The following is a 14,792-nucleotide window of genomic DNA, read 5'->3' as shown; positions in this document are numbered from 1 at the left end:
CTTTACCTTTGTTCACATTCTTTGATATTTGAATAAAAGTGTTAGGTTTATATAATGAACTAATGATGTATTTATGGCATGTGTGTGCTGTCCAGGGTTGGTAGTTAATTACTCACACTTGAGTGTGGTTCAGCTATTTTGGCTTATAAGGCTGACTCTCCTTCCGGCTTCCATTTTCCTGAGTGGGATTTGGTTTCCGATCTGGGCCAATGAAGACCTTCTTGGGGTTAAGAGGTCTCTTTCTCCTTTTTTCTATGATATGGACCTGTGCTCAGGATTGGTCAGGTATAACATATGATTTGGAGAATAAGAATTTCTGAACAAGGGCTGAAGGATGGGGCTTTCAATGTGGCTTTTGGATTATTCACAATTTTGGTCTAGTTGAATCCTAGAAATAGCCAAGGATGCATAAAGTGGAAGTTTCTTTTAGATGCTTGATCTTCGCATGTCATGTTTCTCTTCTTGAATTCAAGTACTGAGGCTAGAGAATGTGCTCAAATTTGAGAGTTTCTTTCTTTCCTCAACTCCTCTTCTCTTCTGACCCCTTTCAGACCATGTCACATTCTTGAGACTCAAATAGTTGAAGTGGGTTGAATATAAGGAGACTTCCATGGATGGTGGCAGGTCCTCAGGACCCTGTGGAGAGTGACATACAGGAAGGAAACCTTATCAAGGGCTCAGTTGTCCTTTACATTTTTCTTCATAAATCCATTTTGTTTGAGGGGAAGCATCTAGCCCTTCCTATGTGGGGTGACCAACTGTCAAGTCACCTATTTGACAAGACCACCCAGATCTGCTGTGTGAGTACTCATAAGGATCTCAGTGCTTATAAGGGTCTTTTTTTCTTTCCTTTATTTAAGGAAAATTTGTAATATTTAAAAGGAAATATTTAAAACAGACCTCTATAAGGAGTCATAAATATTCATTGACCCGCTGTTTTGTACCATCTCAGCCCATCAATAATAATGCTATTGACTAGAAATGCCTGGGAGCACTGACCTGGGTCTCAGGCTGAGCTACCCACAGACATCTCCTCTTTCCAAACCAATGTTATGACTGGACCGGCTCTTTTGCTTCTTATTATGATTGCAAAATGCCCTTCAGCAATAACCATTAGGGAACTTTGAAGAACAAAAGTATTGCTTATAGGCCCTGGAGTGTAAAAGTCATACCTGGGGCCACATAGAGAGGTTGCACGTGGAGAGAGAGAGAGAAAGAGCATGGGCCTAGGATTCTGCTTTTATTGGGGTCGAGGGTGGGCATCTAGGGTTTTGTGAATTTAAAACATAAGAGTGGGAATTTAAAGTGCCAGAAGAGAGAACAAGAAAGGAAAAAAATTGGTCCAAATGGCTGGTTCTCTAAATCAATTGGGATTTCTAAAACAAAGGAACCTCATGGTGTAGGGTTGGGGACACATGTCCTTGCTCTTTATCTAGTTGTGTGGCCTGCAATGTGTTTATTCAAGATTTCCTTCATTGAAGTAGATGCCTCTTTGAAATGGATGCCTTGGCAATCAAAGCTTAAGTCAGGTGCCTGCATTACAGAAAGAAAAGCCAACTGTCAGGGCTTAAAATTTACACACTTTTCAGCTTTATTAGATCCATAATAATTTGCTACATTTGCTTAAATTTTGTTTTCTGATAGAAGTAAAAGTTCAGGTAGAGTTGAAGTCCTCATGGCCATCCCTGATGCCTTTCTCTTCCTTCTTTGCCCAGATGTGAGTTTAGTAATTATTCATTTCTGTGTGCATTTTATAATTTTATGTCAAAGTTATGGATCCATAAATGTTTTGCAGGCATTTAAACTTTTATTTCTGCTTTATTCTACAGCTTTTTATTGTTCAAAATTAGAGATTTATATGTGTAGCTTTGATTTATTTTAATTACTTTACAGTATTCTATTGAATGAATCCTTCATAAATTGTTTCTATTTTCCTGTTGATAGATAGGATTTTTCCAGTGCTTGGCTGTTACAGATATTGTTTGTACTTGAGCATTTTTCGCATGCCCAGGAATGGAATCATGAGGGCACAAGGTGTGCAGATCTGAAACTCGACTCTCTCTTGCTCTGTTGTTCTCATAGTGAGTCAGTTTACAGCATGCCTAGAAGAATGAAAGTACTTCTTTCTTCTCATTTTTGCCAATACTTGGTGCTTGTAGACGTCTTAGTTTTTGACAATGTGTGAAATAATAACAACTCAGGCTTCAGATTTTTTTAAGATTTTTATTTTTACATAATTGTAGATTCATATGCAGTTGTGTAATACATGACAGTTGCATAAAAAAATAGAGAGAGGTACCGTTCACTCCGTTTCATCCAGTGATTCATCTCGTAAAACTGTAATATAATATGTCAGGACGTTGACATTGATACAGACAAGTCACAGAACATTTCTGCCACAACGAAGATCCCTCATGTTGCCCTTTGAGAGCCACTTCTGCTTCCCTCCTGAACTCCTCATGCCTACCCACCCCCCTCCCATCCCAGTTTTTTTATCTTTGGCAACTATAAATCTGTTCTCCATTTCTATAATCTTGTCATTTCAAGAATGTTACATAGATGGAGTCATACAGTGTGTTAATTTTGGGGATTGGCTTTTTCCACTCAGCATAATTCCCTGGAGATTCGTCCATGTTGTTGCATGTATCAATAGTTCATTATTTTTTATTGCTGAGTAGTGTTCCATGGCATGGATGTGCCATGGTGTTCTTTAACCATTTACCCATTGAAAACCATCTGGGATGTTTCCAGCTTTGGCTATTACGAATAAAGCTGTTATAAACATTTGTGTACACTTTATGTGAACATAAATTTTTATGTCCCTGGCATAAATGCCCAAGAGTTCAATTGCTGGGTCATGTGATAGTTGTATGTTTAGTTTTTAAATAAATTAGGAAACTGTTTCCAGTGTGGTTATATTATTTTACATTGCCACCAGCAATGTATGAGTAGTCCAGTTTCTCCATGTCCTTGCCAGTATTTGATGTTATATTTTTATTTTAGCCATTCTGATAGGTGTGTAGTGACATCTCGTGATTCTAATTTGCATTTCCATAATGGCTAATGATGTTGAACATTTTTTTCATGTGCTTGTTTGCAATCTATATAGCCTCTTTGGTGAAAAGATTGTAGGTTTATATAGTTTCCATTTGGCCAGTGAGTTTGCAGTATCCTCTGAGGCTCCTTCCGGTATCCTAAATGCAACAAAGAGAATTTATCTTGAGTGAGGACAAGATAAATAGTCAACCTGACTCTTCTATCTCATGTCTTACCCAATCCTGTAATTTCTAGGTTATTCTAAATCTCTCCTCCTGGAACCTAGCCCAGATAGAAGATTATATCAGAAAATTGTTTCCTTTCCCAGATTAAAAAAAATTACTGTCCAGGCTTTTCAAGTTAGAAGGGGAAGGATAAGGCACTATAGACACTCAGTTTCTATAAAAGCCTGGCTGCTCGGTTTTAGTCTTCTGGACAAGTCTTTATTGCTGCATCAACTCGCAATGCCTCCTTTTATATATCATGAAGCTGGAGACACAAACAAGGACTTGCGTAGAGGACTTCAGTTCGACACAGGAGATCAAACATGCTCTCCACTCCTTTTTTTTTTTTTTTTACTGAGTTATTGATAGGTTACAATCTTGTGAAATTTCAATTGTACATTAATGTTTGTCAGTCATGTTGTAGGTGCACCACTTCACCCTTTGTGCCCACCCCCCACCCCACCTTTCCCCTGGTATCCACTAAACTGTTCTTAGTCCATAATTTTAAATTCCTCATATGAATGGAGTCATACACAGATTATCTTTCTCTCGCTGGCTTATTTCACTTAACATAAATCTCTCAAGGTCCATCCATGTTATTGCAAATGGAATGATTTTGTTCTGTTTTGCAGCTGAGTAGTATTCCATTGTATATATGTACCCCATCTTCTTTATCCATTCGTCTGTTGCTGGACGCTTAGGTTGCTTCCACGTCTTGGCTATTGTAAACAGTGCTGCAATAAACATTGGGGTGCATAGGACTTTTGGGATTGCTGATTTCAAGCTCTTTGGATAAATACCCAGTAGTGGGATGGCTGGATCATATGGTAGTTCTATTTTTAATTTTTTGAGGAATCTCCATACTGTTTTCCATAGTGGCTGCACCAGTTTGCATTCCCACCAGCAGTGTATGAGGGTTTCTTTTTCTCTGCAACCTCTCCAACATTTGTTGCTATTAGTTTTAGATATTTTTGTCATTCTAACGGGTGTAAGGTGATATCTTAGTGTAGTTTTGATTTGCATTTCCCTGATGATCAGCGATGATGAGCATCTTTTCACGTGTCTATTGGCCATCAGTATATCTTCTTTGGAGAAATGTCTGTTCATGTCTCCAGCCCATTTTTTGATTGGGTTGTTTGATGTTTTGTGGTTGAGTTGCGAGAGTTCTTTATATATTATGGATATTAAGCCTTTGTCAGATATATGACTTGCAAATATTTTTTCCCAGTTAGTGGGTTGTTTTTTTGTTTCAATCCTGTTTTCATTTGCCTTGAAGAAGCTCTTTAATCTGATGAAGTCCCATTTGTTTATTCTTTCTATTGTTTCCCTTCTCTGAGAAGGCATGGTGTCCGAAAAGATCCTTTTAATACTGATGTCAAAGAGTGTACTGCCTACGTTTTCTTCCAGAAGCCTTATGGTTTCAGGTCTCACCTTTAGGTCTTTAATCCATTTTGAGTTTATTTTGGTGTGTGGTGAAAAAGAATGGTCAATTTTCATTCTTTTACATGTGGCTTTCCAGTTTTCCCAGCACCATTTGTTGAAAAGACTTTCTTTTCTCCATTGTATGCCCTCAGCTCCTCTGTCAAAGATAAGCTGTCCATAGATGTGTGGTTTTATTTCTGGGCTTTCAATTCTGTTCCATTGATCTGTGCACCTGTTTTTGTACCAGTACCATGCTGTTTTGATTACTGTAGCTTTGTAGTATGTTTTGAAGTCAGGGATTGTGATGCCTCCCGATTTGTTCTTTTTTCTCAGGATTGCTTTAGAAATTCGGGGTCTTTTGTTGCCCCATATGAATTTTAGGATTCTTTGTTCTAATTCTGTAAAGAATGTCATTGGGATTCTGATTGGGATGGCATTGAAGCTGTAGATTGCTTTAGGTAGAACGGACATTTTAACTATGTTTATTCTTCCAATCCATGTACATGGAATGTCTTTCCATCTCCTTATGTCGTCATCCAATTCTCTCAGAAAGGCCTTGTAATTTTCATTATATAGGTCTTTCACTTCCTTAGTTAAATTTACCCCAAGGTATTTTATTCTTTTTGTTGCGATTGTGAATGGTATTGTATTCTTGAGTTCTTTTTCTGTTGGTTCATTACTGGAGTATAGAAATGCTACTGATTTACACAAATTGATTTTATACCCTGCAACTTTGCTGTAGTTGTTGATTACTTCTAACAGTTTTCCAATGGATTCTTTGGGGTTTTCTATATATAAGATCATGTCGTCTGCAAACAGCGAGAGTTTCACTTCTTCCCTCCCTATTTGGATTCCTTTTATTCCTTTTTCTTGCCTGATTGCTCTGGCCAGGACCTACAGTACTATGTTAAATAAGAGTGGTGATAGAGGGCATCCTTGTCTTGTTCATGTTTTCAGGGGGATGGGGTTCAGTTTTTGCCCATTGAGTATGATGTTGGCTATGGGTTTGTCATATATGGCCTTTATTATGTTGAGGTAGTTTCCTTCTATGCCCATTTTGTTCAGAGTTTTTATCATAAATGGTTGTTAGATCTTGTCAAATGCCTTCTCTGCATCTATTGAGATGATCATGTGGTTTTTATTACTCAGTTTGTTGATGTGGTGTATCACGTTGATTGATTTGTGGATGTTGAACCATCCCTGTGTCCCTGGTATGAATCCCACCTGATCCTGATGTATGATTCTTTTGATGAATTGCTGAATTCTGGCGGCCAAAATTTTGTTTAGAATTTTTGCATCTATGTTCATCAGTGATATTGGCCTGTAGTTCTCTTTTTTCGTGGTGTCCTTGTCAGGGTTTGGTATCAGCATGATGTTGGCCTCATAGAATGTGTTAGGAAGTGTTCCATCTTCCCTAATTTTTTGGAATAGCTTGAAAAGGATAGGTATTAAGTCCTCTCTGAAAGTTTGGTAGAATTCCCCAGGAAAGCCATCTGGTCCTGGGGTTTTATTCTTTGGGATGTTTTTGATTGCTGTTTCAATCTCTTTCCTTGTGATTGGTCTGTTCAAATTGTCTGCCTCTTCTTGAGTGAGCTTTGGGAGATTGTAGGAGTCCAAGAATTTATCCATTTCCTCTAGGTTATCCATTCTGTTGGCATATAGTTTTTTGTAGTATTCTCTTATAATCTGTTGTATTTCTGCAGAGTCTGTTGTTATTTCTCCTCGCTCATTTCTGATTTTGTTTATTTGAGCTTTCTCCCTTTTTTTCTTTGTAAGTCTGGCTAGTGGTTTGTCAATTTTATTTATCTTCTCAAAAAACCAGCTCTTTGTCTCATTGATCCTTTCTACTGCCTTTTTCATTTCAATAGTATTTATTTCTGCTCTGACTTTTATTATTTCTCTCCTTCTGCTGACTTTGGGCTTCATTTGTTCTTTTTTCTCTAGTTCAGTTAGGTGTGCTTTAAGGTTGCTTATTTGGGATTTTTCTTGTTTGTTAAGATGTGCCTGTATTGTGATGAATTTTCCTCTTAATACAGCTTTTGCTGTATCCCATATGAGTTGGTATGGCATGCTATCATTTTCATTTGTTTCCAGGTATTTTTTTATTCCTTCTTTAATTTCTTCAATGATCCATTGCTTGTTCAGTAGTGTGCTGTTTAGTCTCCACATCTTTGTGCCTTTCTCAGCATTTTTCTTGTAATTAATTTCTAGCCTTATAGCACTATGATCTGAGAAGATGCTTGTTATTATTTCAATGTTTTTAAATTTGTAGAGGCTTGCCTTGTTTCCCAACATATGGTCTATCCTAGAGAATGTTCCATGTGCACTTGAGAAGAATGTGTATTCAGCTCTTTCAGGGTGGAGTGATCTATATATGTCTATTAAGTCCAATTGCTTTAGTTTTTCATTTAGCTCCACTATTTCCTTGTTGGTTTTCTGTCTGGATGATCTGTCCATTGATGTGAGTGGGGTGTTGAGGTCCCCTACTATTATTGTGTTGTTTTTAACATCTTCCTTTAGGTCTGTTAATAGTTGCTTTATGAATCTTGGTGCTCCTGTGTTGGGTGCATAGATATTTATAAGCATTATATCTTCTTGATGAAGTGTCCCTTTGATCATTATATATTGTCCCTCTGTGTCTCTCTTTACCTGTCTTATTTTGAAATCCACTTGGTCTGATATGAGAATTGCAACATCTGCCTTTTTTTCCTTGCTATTTGCTTGAAGTATTGCCCTCCACCCCTTCACCCTGAGTCTGTGTTTGTCCTTGGGGCTGAGGTGTGTTTCCTGGAGGCAACAAATTGTTGGATAGTGTTCTTTAATCCATTTTGCCACTCTGTGTCTTTTTAGTGGAGAGTTCAATCCGTTCACATTGAGAGTGATTATTGATGCATGTGGACTTAATGCTGTTAATCTGTCACTCATTATCTTGTTTTCCTGTGTTTCTTTTCCTGTGTGCTTTAGACTACCCATTTAATACTGCAATTTCTTATGCTGGGTTTCTTAGATTTTTCCTTATTTATGCTTTGTGACTCTGTTCTGTACTTTATTTTAGTGTCTACCTTGAAGTTTGTATTTAGAATCTCGTGTATAATATAGTCTATTCTCTGGTGGTCTCTTACCTACTTGACCAATACTGATTTAGACCCTTTGCTCTTCCCCTCCTAAATAATTATTTTCATTTTTTATTCCAACTCGTCTTATTCATTTGTAGTTAGAGTGCTAAGATCGTCCTTGTTTTGGTAGTTTCCTTACCTTTACCCTAATGCTATAATTGAATATTTGCTATCCTGTTCTGGTTCTATCCATCGGTCTCCCTAGTCTGTGGATTGTGTCCCCTTTCTCCCTTTTTTCTTTTTTCAAGTATGAGAGCCTTCTTGAGGATTTCTTGTAATGGAGGGCTTTTAGTTACAAATTCCCTTAACTTTTGTTTGTCTGGAAAAGATTTAATTTCTCCCTCATATCTGAAGGAAATTCTTGCTGGATAGATATTCTTGGCTGAAGGTTTTTATCCTTTAAAGCTTTGAATATATCACTCCATTCTCTCCTAGCTTGTAGGGTTTCTGTAGAGAAATCCGCTGACAGTCTGATAGGGGCTCCTTTATAGGTTATTCTCTTTTTTTTTTCCTTACTTCCCTGAGTATTCTCTCCTTATCATTCCTATTTGCCAGCTTTACTACTATGTGCCTTGCAGTAGGTCTTTTTACATTGACAAATCTAGGAGATCTAAAACCCTCCTCTACACACATTTCTCCATTGATCCCTAGATTTGGGAAGTTCTCTTCAATAATTTTGTTAAGCACACTTTCTGCTCCATTTTCCTTTTCCATATTCTCAGGAATTCCTATGATCCTTATGTTCTTACTCCTCATTGAATCCATTATCTCTTGGAGATTTTCCTCATTTTTTTAAATTCTTAGTTCTCTTTCTTCCTCTGTCTGGTGCCATTCAGCCTGTCTGTCCTCGATTATGCTAATTTTCTCCTCTATGTTGTCTACATGGGCATTCAGGGAATCCGTATTCTGTTTTATCTGGTCCATTTTGTTTTTCATCTCAAGTAATTCTATTTGATTCTTCTTTATGATTTCAATCTCTTTTGTGAAGTAACTCCAGAACTCGGCTTGTTTCTCTTTCTCTCTACCTCATTGAGTTTTTTGATTATAGCTGCTCTGAATTCATTATCACTTAGTTTACCTAATTCCAAGTCCTCAGGACTTAATTCTGTGTTTTTATTGTTTTCTTTCTGGTCTGGGGCTTTTATAAATTGCTGGATGGTAGAGGAGCGGTTTTTTCTCATGGTGGTAGAATTCAGTTGCAGTTACAGCCTGTCACCACTAGATGGGGGTCGAGAGCGGCGTGTTAGCTCTCCGCCTTGGGGCAAGATGGCTGCGCCCACTGGCTTTGTTAGGGGGGAGGGGCTGTTACTCACACGCCTGGTCTGGGTTCAGATCAGTTCTGTTCTCTGGTCTCCCAAGGCCCTTGATTTATGGGGTCCCTGCAGATGGAAGCTCCCCCCCCCCCCCCCCCCCGTCAGTGGGTCTTCACTGAATCAGCGGCAGGAGTCCTGGATGATCCCCCCGTCGCGCTGCCCCTCCCCTGCTCCTTCCTGACCCGCGCCGCAGCGATCGCAGACTCTAGGGGAGGGAGCGATGTTCTCTCCCACCGTTCTAGTGCCTCTGAAGGTGTAAGCAAAGTTTATGATCTCCACCTTCTTGGTATTGTAGGTCTCTAATGAGCTGGCATTATTTTTGTTCTTTGAAATTCAGTTCTTCCAATCTTTTGTTGTATTTTGGAGGGGAGAGAATCCCAGGTCAGCTCACCCCGCCATTTTGCTCCACCCCCTCTCCCATGCTCTCCACTTCTTAGCATAGATGCTATAATATAGACAGATTCTTATGATGCCAGCTTTATAAAAGAAGACTGGAGAGTTGGATCTTAAGATCTTATTTTGTATTGACTTCACATACGGATTCACTTAAGAGGCTCTTTGAAGGATGTGTGCTTGTCTGGGTATTTTCAGAGGTCAAAGCAAAATATAGAGACCACTTTTTGCAAACTTGCTCATTTCTAAGACACGTTTTATTTGAGTGGAGGGATGATCTCTTCGTTTGTATTAACAGGCTGTGCTAAATTTTTCTGAGCTGATTTATGGAACAGCAATACTAACAGAAAGTTTCTCTTTTCTCCTTCTTAGCTGTGCAAGTACAATGCACCAGCTTTTGGTTCTATGCCAGGATTAAACCCACCTTATTCCACAATTTGTATATGAACCCTGATGAAGCATTTTTAGGAGATGACTGCCCTGTCACTGGCATGTGGCAGGATGTTTACTATGAGTTTTTCTACCATCCTCGTGACTGTGGCATCATAATCAAAGTAAGAGAAATGGCTATTTTACCTAAAACCTGGTTCCTTCAATAGGTCCACAAACCAGAAGTCGCTAAGTTTCTATTGTAATATGGCTGGACTGATTTCCCTAATAGTCAGATTCAAGACAGAGCAAATTAAGAAAGGAGATGCTAAATAGTTTTTTTCTTGTTGGGAAGGAACTACAAACTCTAATGTGCACCTCGTAGATACAAAACTCAATTAGTGATGGAACAGACCAGGGAGTTGACAGGTTTGAGAGGAGAAAAGCATTTTCGATGCATCACAAGTTTACCAAGCAGTTTCCCAAGCTAATGACATACTACAAATCATGAAGTTTGGCCAGGAGCAAACAGAAGAAGGGAGTAACACTAGTCAAGCACCGGAATGAACACTTTACCAGCCACAAACCCCATTTACCAGATATTTTAGTGTGCCTTATTGGGCACACTGAAAGATCAATTATGCAAACCACTGCTAAAAACATAATTGGGATTCTGGCTTAATTTAAAAAAATTTAATGGCCAATGAAACTTCACTATAACATTATTTTGTTCACTATCCCAAATGCAATTTTAAGAGAAGTAATAGAACTTTGTCAGGTCTAGCTGAATGTCACAGACTGGGTTCCACAGGAAGCAAAATTTGAGATGGAATTGAGCATGAAGGATGTTTATTAAGAAATGTCCAGTTTTATGCCAGTACCATCCTGTTTTAATTACTGTAGCTTTGTATATAGTTTAGTTTTTTCCATATATGGCTGTAGATTCAGTGTCTCTGTGGGAGGAAGTGAGTTCAGGATCTTTCTATGATGCCATCTTGAACTGGGTGTAGTATAGTTTGAAATCAGGATGCATGATGCCTCCAGCTTTATTTTTCTCAGGATTGCTTTGGTTACCCAAGATCTTTTGTAGTTCAATAGAAATTTTAGGGCAATTTTTTCTATTTCTGTGAAAAACGCCATTGGGCTTTTTGATAGGGATTGTATTCAACATATGCATGGCTTTTGGTAGTATGGACATTTTAATAATATTAATTCTTCTGATCCCTGAACATGAGACACCTTTCCATTGTTTGTCCCTTGAATTTCTTTTATCAAAGTCTTGTAGTTTTCAAAGTACAGTTCTTTTACTTCCTTAGTAAAATTTACTCCTAAGTATTTCATTATTTTTGATGCTATTGTGAACGGGATTTTCCTTTTCAGATGTTTTATTGTTAGTGTATAGACACACAACTGATTTCTGTATGTTGATTTTGAATCCTGCAACTTTACCAAATTCATTGATTAGTTACAACAGTTTTTTAATTGAGTCTCTAGGATATTCTATCGATATGACCCAGCAACTCCACGTTTGGGTATATATCCAAAGAACATGAAAACAGAATATCGAAAAGATATCTGCACTCTCATGTTTATTGCAGCATTATTCACAATAGCCAGGAAATGGAGACAACCTAAATGTCCATCAATGGATGATTGGATAAAGTTGTGGTACATATGTGCAATGGAATATTACTCAGCCATGAGAAAGAAGGAAATCCTGCCATTTGTGAAAACATGGATTGACCTTGAGGGCATTATGCTAAGTGAGATAAGTCAGACAGAGAAAGACAAATATTGTATGATATCACTTGTATGTGGAATCTAGAAAAGCCAAACTCATAGAAACAGAGTAGAATGGTGGTTACCAGGAGCTGGGAGGTGGGGGAATTGGGGCAATGTTGTTCAAAAGGCACAAAACTGTAGTTAGAAGATAAATAAGCTCTGGAGATCTAATGTAGGTATTGTGATTATAGTTAACAATCCTGTGTTATATGCTTCAATATATACTTCTTGTTTCAGTGAGAGTGTGTCCATTTTTAGAGAGCTTGAAGGATCCATAAATTTCTATTCAAATGCCTTTAAGTTTCCTGAGACACTTGAGAAAAACATCTGTTTAACACCTTTCATTGTCCCCTTAGACTCTCCAGGAGACTCTTCTGCTTAAAACTAAAATCAAGTATATTTCAAGAAACTCCAGTGACCGAGCTGAAATGCCGCTGTTGTGTGTTGTCCGAAAGTGAGTATGGCGTGCCAGACTCTCGTCCTGGCCTCTGGCTTCCTCTTTACCTTCCAGATAAGAAACCAAACCTGATATATACCAATTATACCTTAATTTTTAAAAAAAGAAAAACCAACTTGAAAGGTTAAATTGCCTAACAGGGGAAGCAGGACACAAAATCCTAATGGGAAAACCAATCTGTTGATCCCTGGCCGTGTATTCTTTCAAGTTATTACAATTGTCCCCTAGGATATAGGAATACTAGGAATAGTGAAAAATGGAGTGATGATGATTCACTTTTTGATACAAGTATCAGGGTTACTGAAAACCTCATAGATCTTAACTAGCCAAATCTGGTTATTGTAGTTTTAAGTTTGAGCCAACATTTAACATTTCTGAAGGAGATAAACAAGAAACAAGGTCTAAGGGATATATGAACTCACCAAGGAGTTAAGATCAGCAGGTATTGTGATCTTAACTGAAGATCTAGGGAGAGAGATGGAACATGCCAGAACAAGATCCACAGGTTTAGATCTCTTTTTGTATCTTAGTGACTGAAACTTTTGAGAAAGTCTAAGATAATCAATCTTTCGATCATAACAGCTTTGATCAGTTCTTAGCAAAATTCTAATACTTGGCAGGACTTTCTTTGGGCAATTTTTCTGTAAGGTTTTTCTGGTTAAAATCTTGAACTGAGAGTTTTCTTTTTTCTCTCAATGATTACAGAAGGGCCACATTATGTAGGGTTCTTCTCACAGATTATAGCAATAATAAATAGCTAACATTTATTAATCATTTGCCATTTTCCTGCACTGTTCTAAGCACCTTCCCTGTATGATTGTGTTTGTTCTTCGTGACAACTCAAGGAGGTAGATACTATTATGCCAATTTATGGGTGAGGAAATTGAGGCACAGGGAAATTAAGTTATTTGCTGAAGATCATTTGCTGGTAGATGGTGGGACCGGGAAGTGAACCCAGAGTTTGATTTCTAAGCCCATGCTACTTAGCACTACAAACACTGCCTGTAATGTACTGGAATACCGGTAGAAATCAATACATCTACTAGGAGTAGGAATTTGTCCCCAAATTCAGCCTTGTCAATGCTAGGGTCTAAATATATCTTTAGCCTCATATGGTATTTCTCCATTTTCTTGTCTCACTTTAGTCAGTACCCTCTTTTAACTAAAGTTGAAAGGAGAGATAATAAAACCAGTAGTGCTGCCAAATGGGAAATAAAAACAAAAGCGATCATTGCAAATGAAGATGCGGAAGTTGCTTTTATAACGCGGCCATGGTAAGGGCACTCAGAACTAGCATTTTACGATTTTGTCCAGGCATGTCCTAGATAAGAGCCAATACAACTGGCAAGGAAACGTCATGTATTTGTATTAAGATGCATTATGCCTAAATAACTTCCAGTTCAGGAATGGTAAATTCATGCATTTTCTGTGTTTGTTGAAGGTGTTGCTGATCATAGTGGTTTTGTTAATCTGTCACTAACTGGTAGGGATCCCATATAAATAAGAGCTGTCTTTCTTGGGCGTCATATGAAATTCTATGATCAATGCAAAGGTAAAATATCCATCAATTCCAATATCAACAAAGTTCTGAATCTCAAAAAAATAAGTGTCAAACTGTGCTTACAAAGTGGTGGTTTAGATATGTTGATAATCCCTGGGGAAGTGAACTCAGATGTGCTGTAAAGCTTGGTTGCAACTTCTTCCAGGAAGGGCCAAATGCCTATAAGGCAGCACAGTTCTTCATTCTTGAGTCACATATGAAGGGATATTACAGAAAGCCCACAGGTATGTTAATCTTTGACTATTAACGAAGGGATGGAGTTATGTTTTACGGAGAGTACCGGGATATTCTTAGAACATTTCGGATGTACTTCATAGCTTACAGAGGCAAAAGCATCCTTATTCACTTATACATGCATTGCACTTGAATTGTTATACACTCGATATGGTCTTAAGGATAGATCACTTCCTTTCTTTTAAATTCTTCTCTTCCCTTACCTTCAATCTGTACCCTCTCCCCCATCCCCATCCCCATAGGTATAAACTGCTTTACTTATGACTACCAGGCTCTTAGCAATAGCTGCGTAATGTTTATATTGGGACTGATTTTATTTTTTATTGTCTTTCTTCCATTTCAGGGAGAATCTGAATGTTATATTTCCTTGTGTATCAAATGATGGAACTCTACTGCAAGAGAAAACTTGGGTTGTTCACCCCTCTAACCAGAGGCAAATCAGAAGTGCCTGTTAAGGACGGAGAATTTAATGTGCTATTTTTTAGAAATCCGAGAAGCTAGTGTGGAACTGAATGATACTCCAATTCTCTTCCATTTAAAAAAAACTAATTGGCAATTTTAAATAAATGGCATGTTGCCTTTTTATATTCCCTTTTCTAAAAAGTCACTGCCCCTGCTTTTAACTTTGTGGAGACTTATTTATGAATAAAGTGTATCCTACTACATGGCTGTCTCTAATTATTGAAGGGCTGATCACCATCATTTTAACCTTCGATGATCACTATAAAGAGGTTTTTAAGGGTAAAATTATTAACTCTGCTCTGCTTAGAGGCTGAGTCATATCCTTAAAATTTAGTCATAGTTGGACTTGCTAATAGTATATATTCATTTATTTATTCCACAAACATGCCCTCTTGGAGTTTATATTTTAGTAGGAGACAAAAA

At 37.9% G+C, this 14,792-nt stretch overlaps 1 protein-coding gene across 1 annotated transcript; it reads left to right on the top strand.

Moving 5' to 3' along the window:
* Window positions 1–209: 209 nt before the first annotated feature.
* Window positions 210–14,362, top strand: OOSP1 (oocyte secreted protein 1). The gene is made up of 5 exons (XM_046644159.1): window positions 210–285; window positions 9,877–10,058; window positions 12,012–12,109; window positions 13,258–13,386; window positions 14,251–14,362. Exons 1-5 carry the CDS (start codon window positions 210–212, stop codon window positions 14,360–14,362), a joined length of 597 nt encoding a protein of 198 aa, XP_046500115.1.
* Window positions 14,363–14,792: the final 430 nt, after the last annotated feature.

Source organism: Equus quagga, chromosome 17, assembly GCF_021613505.1.
Source record: "Equus quagga isolate Etosha38 chromosome 17, UCLA_HA_Equagga_1.0, whole genome shotgun sequence".
Taxonomy (NCBI): Eukaryota; Metazoa; Chordata; class Mammalia; order Perissodactyla; family Equidae; genus Equus; species Equus quagga.
Note: the sequence above shows the minus strand (reverse complement) of the source record. Positions and strands in the feature narration are given on the sequence as shown.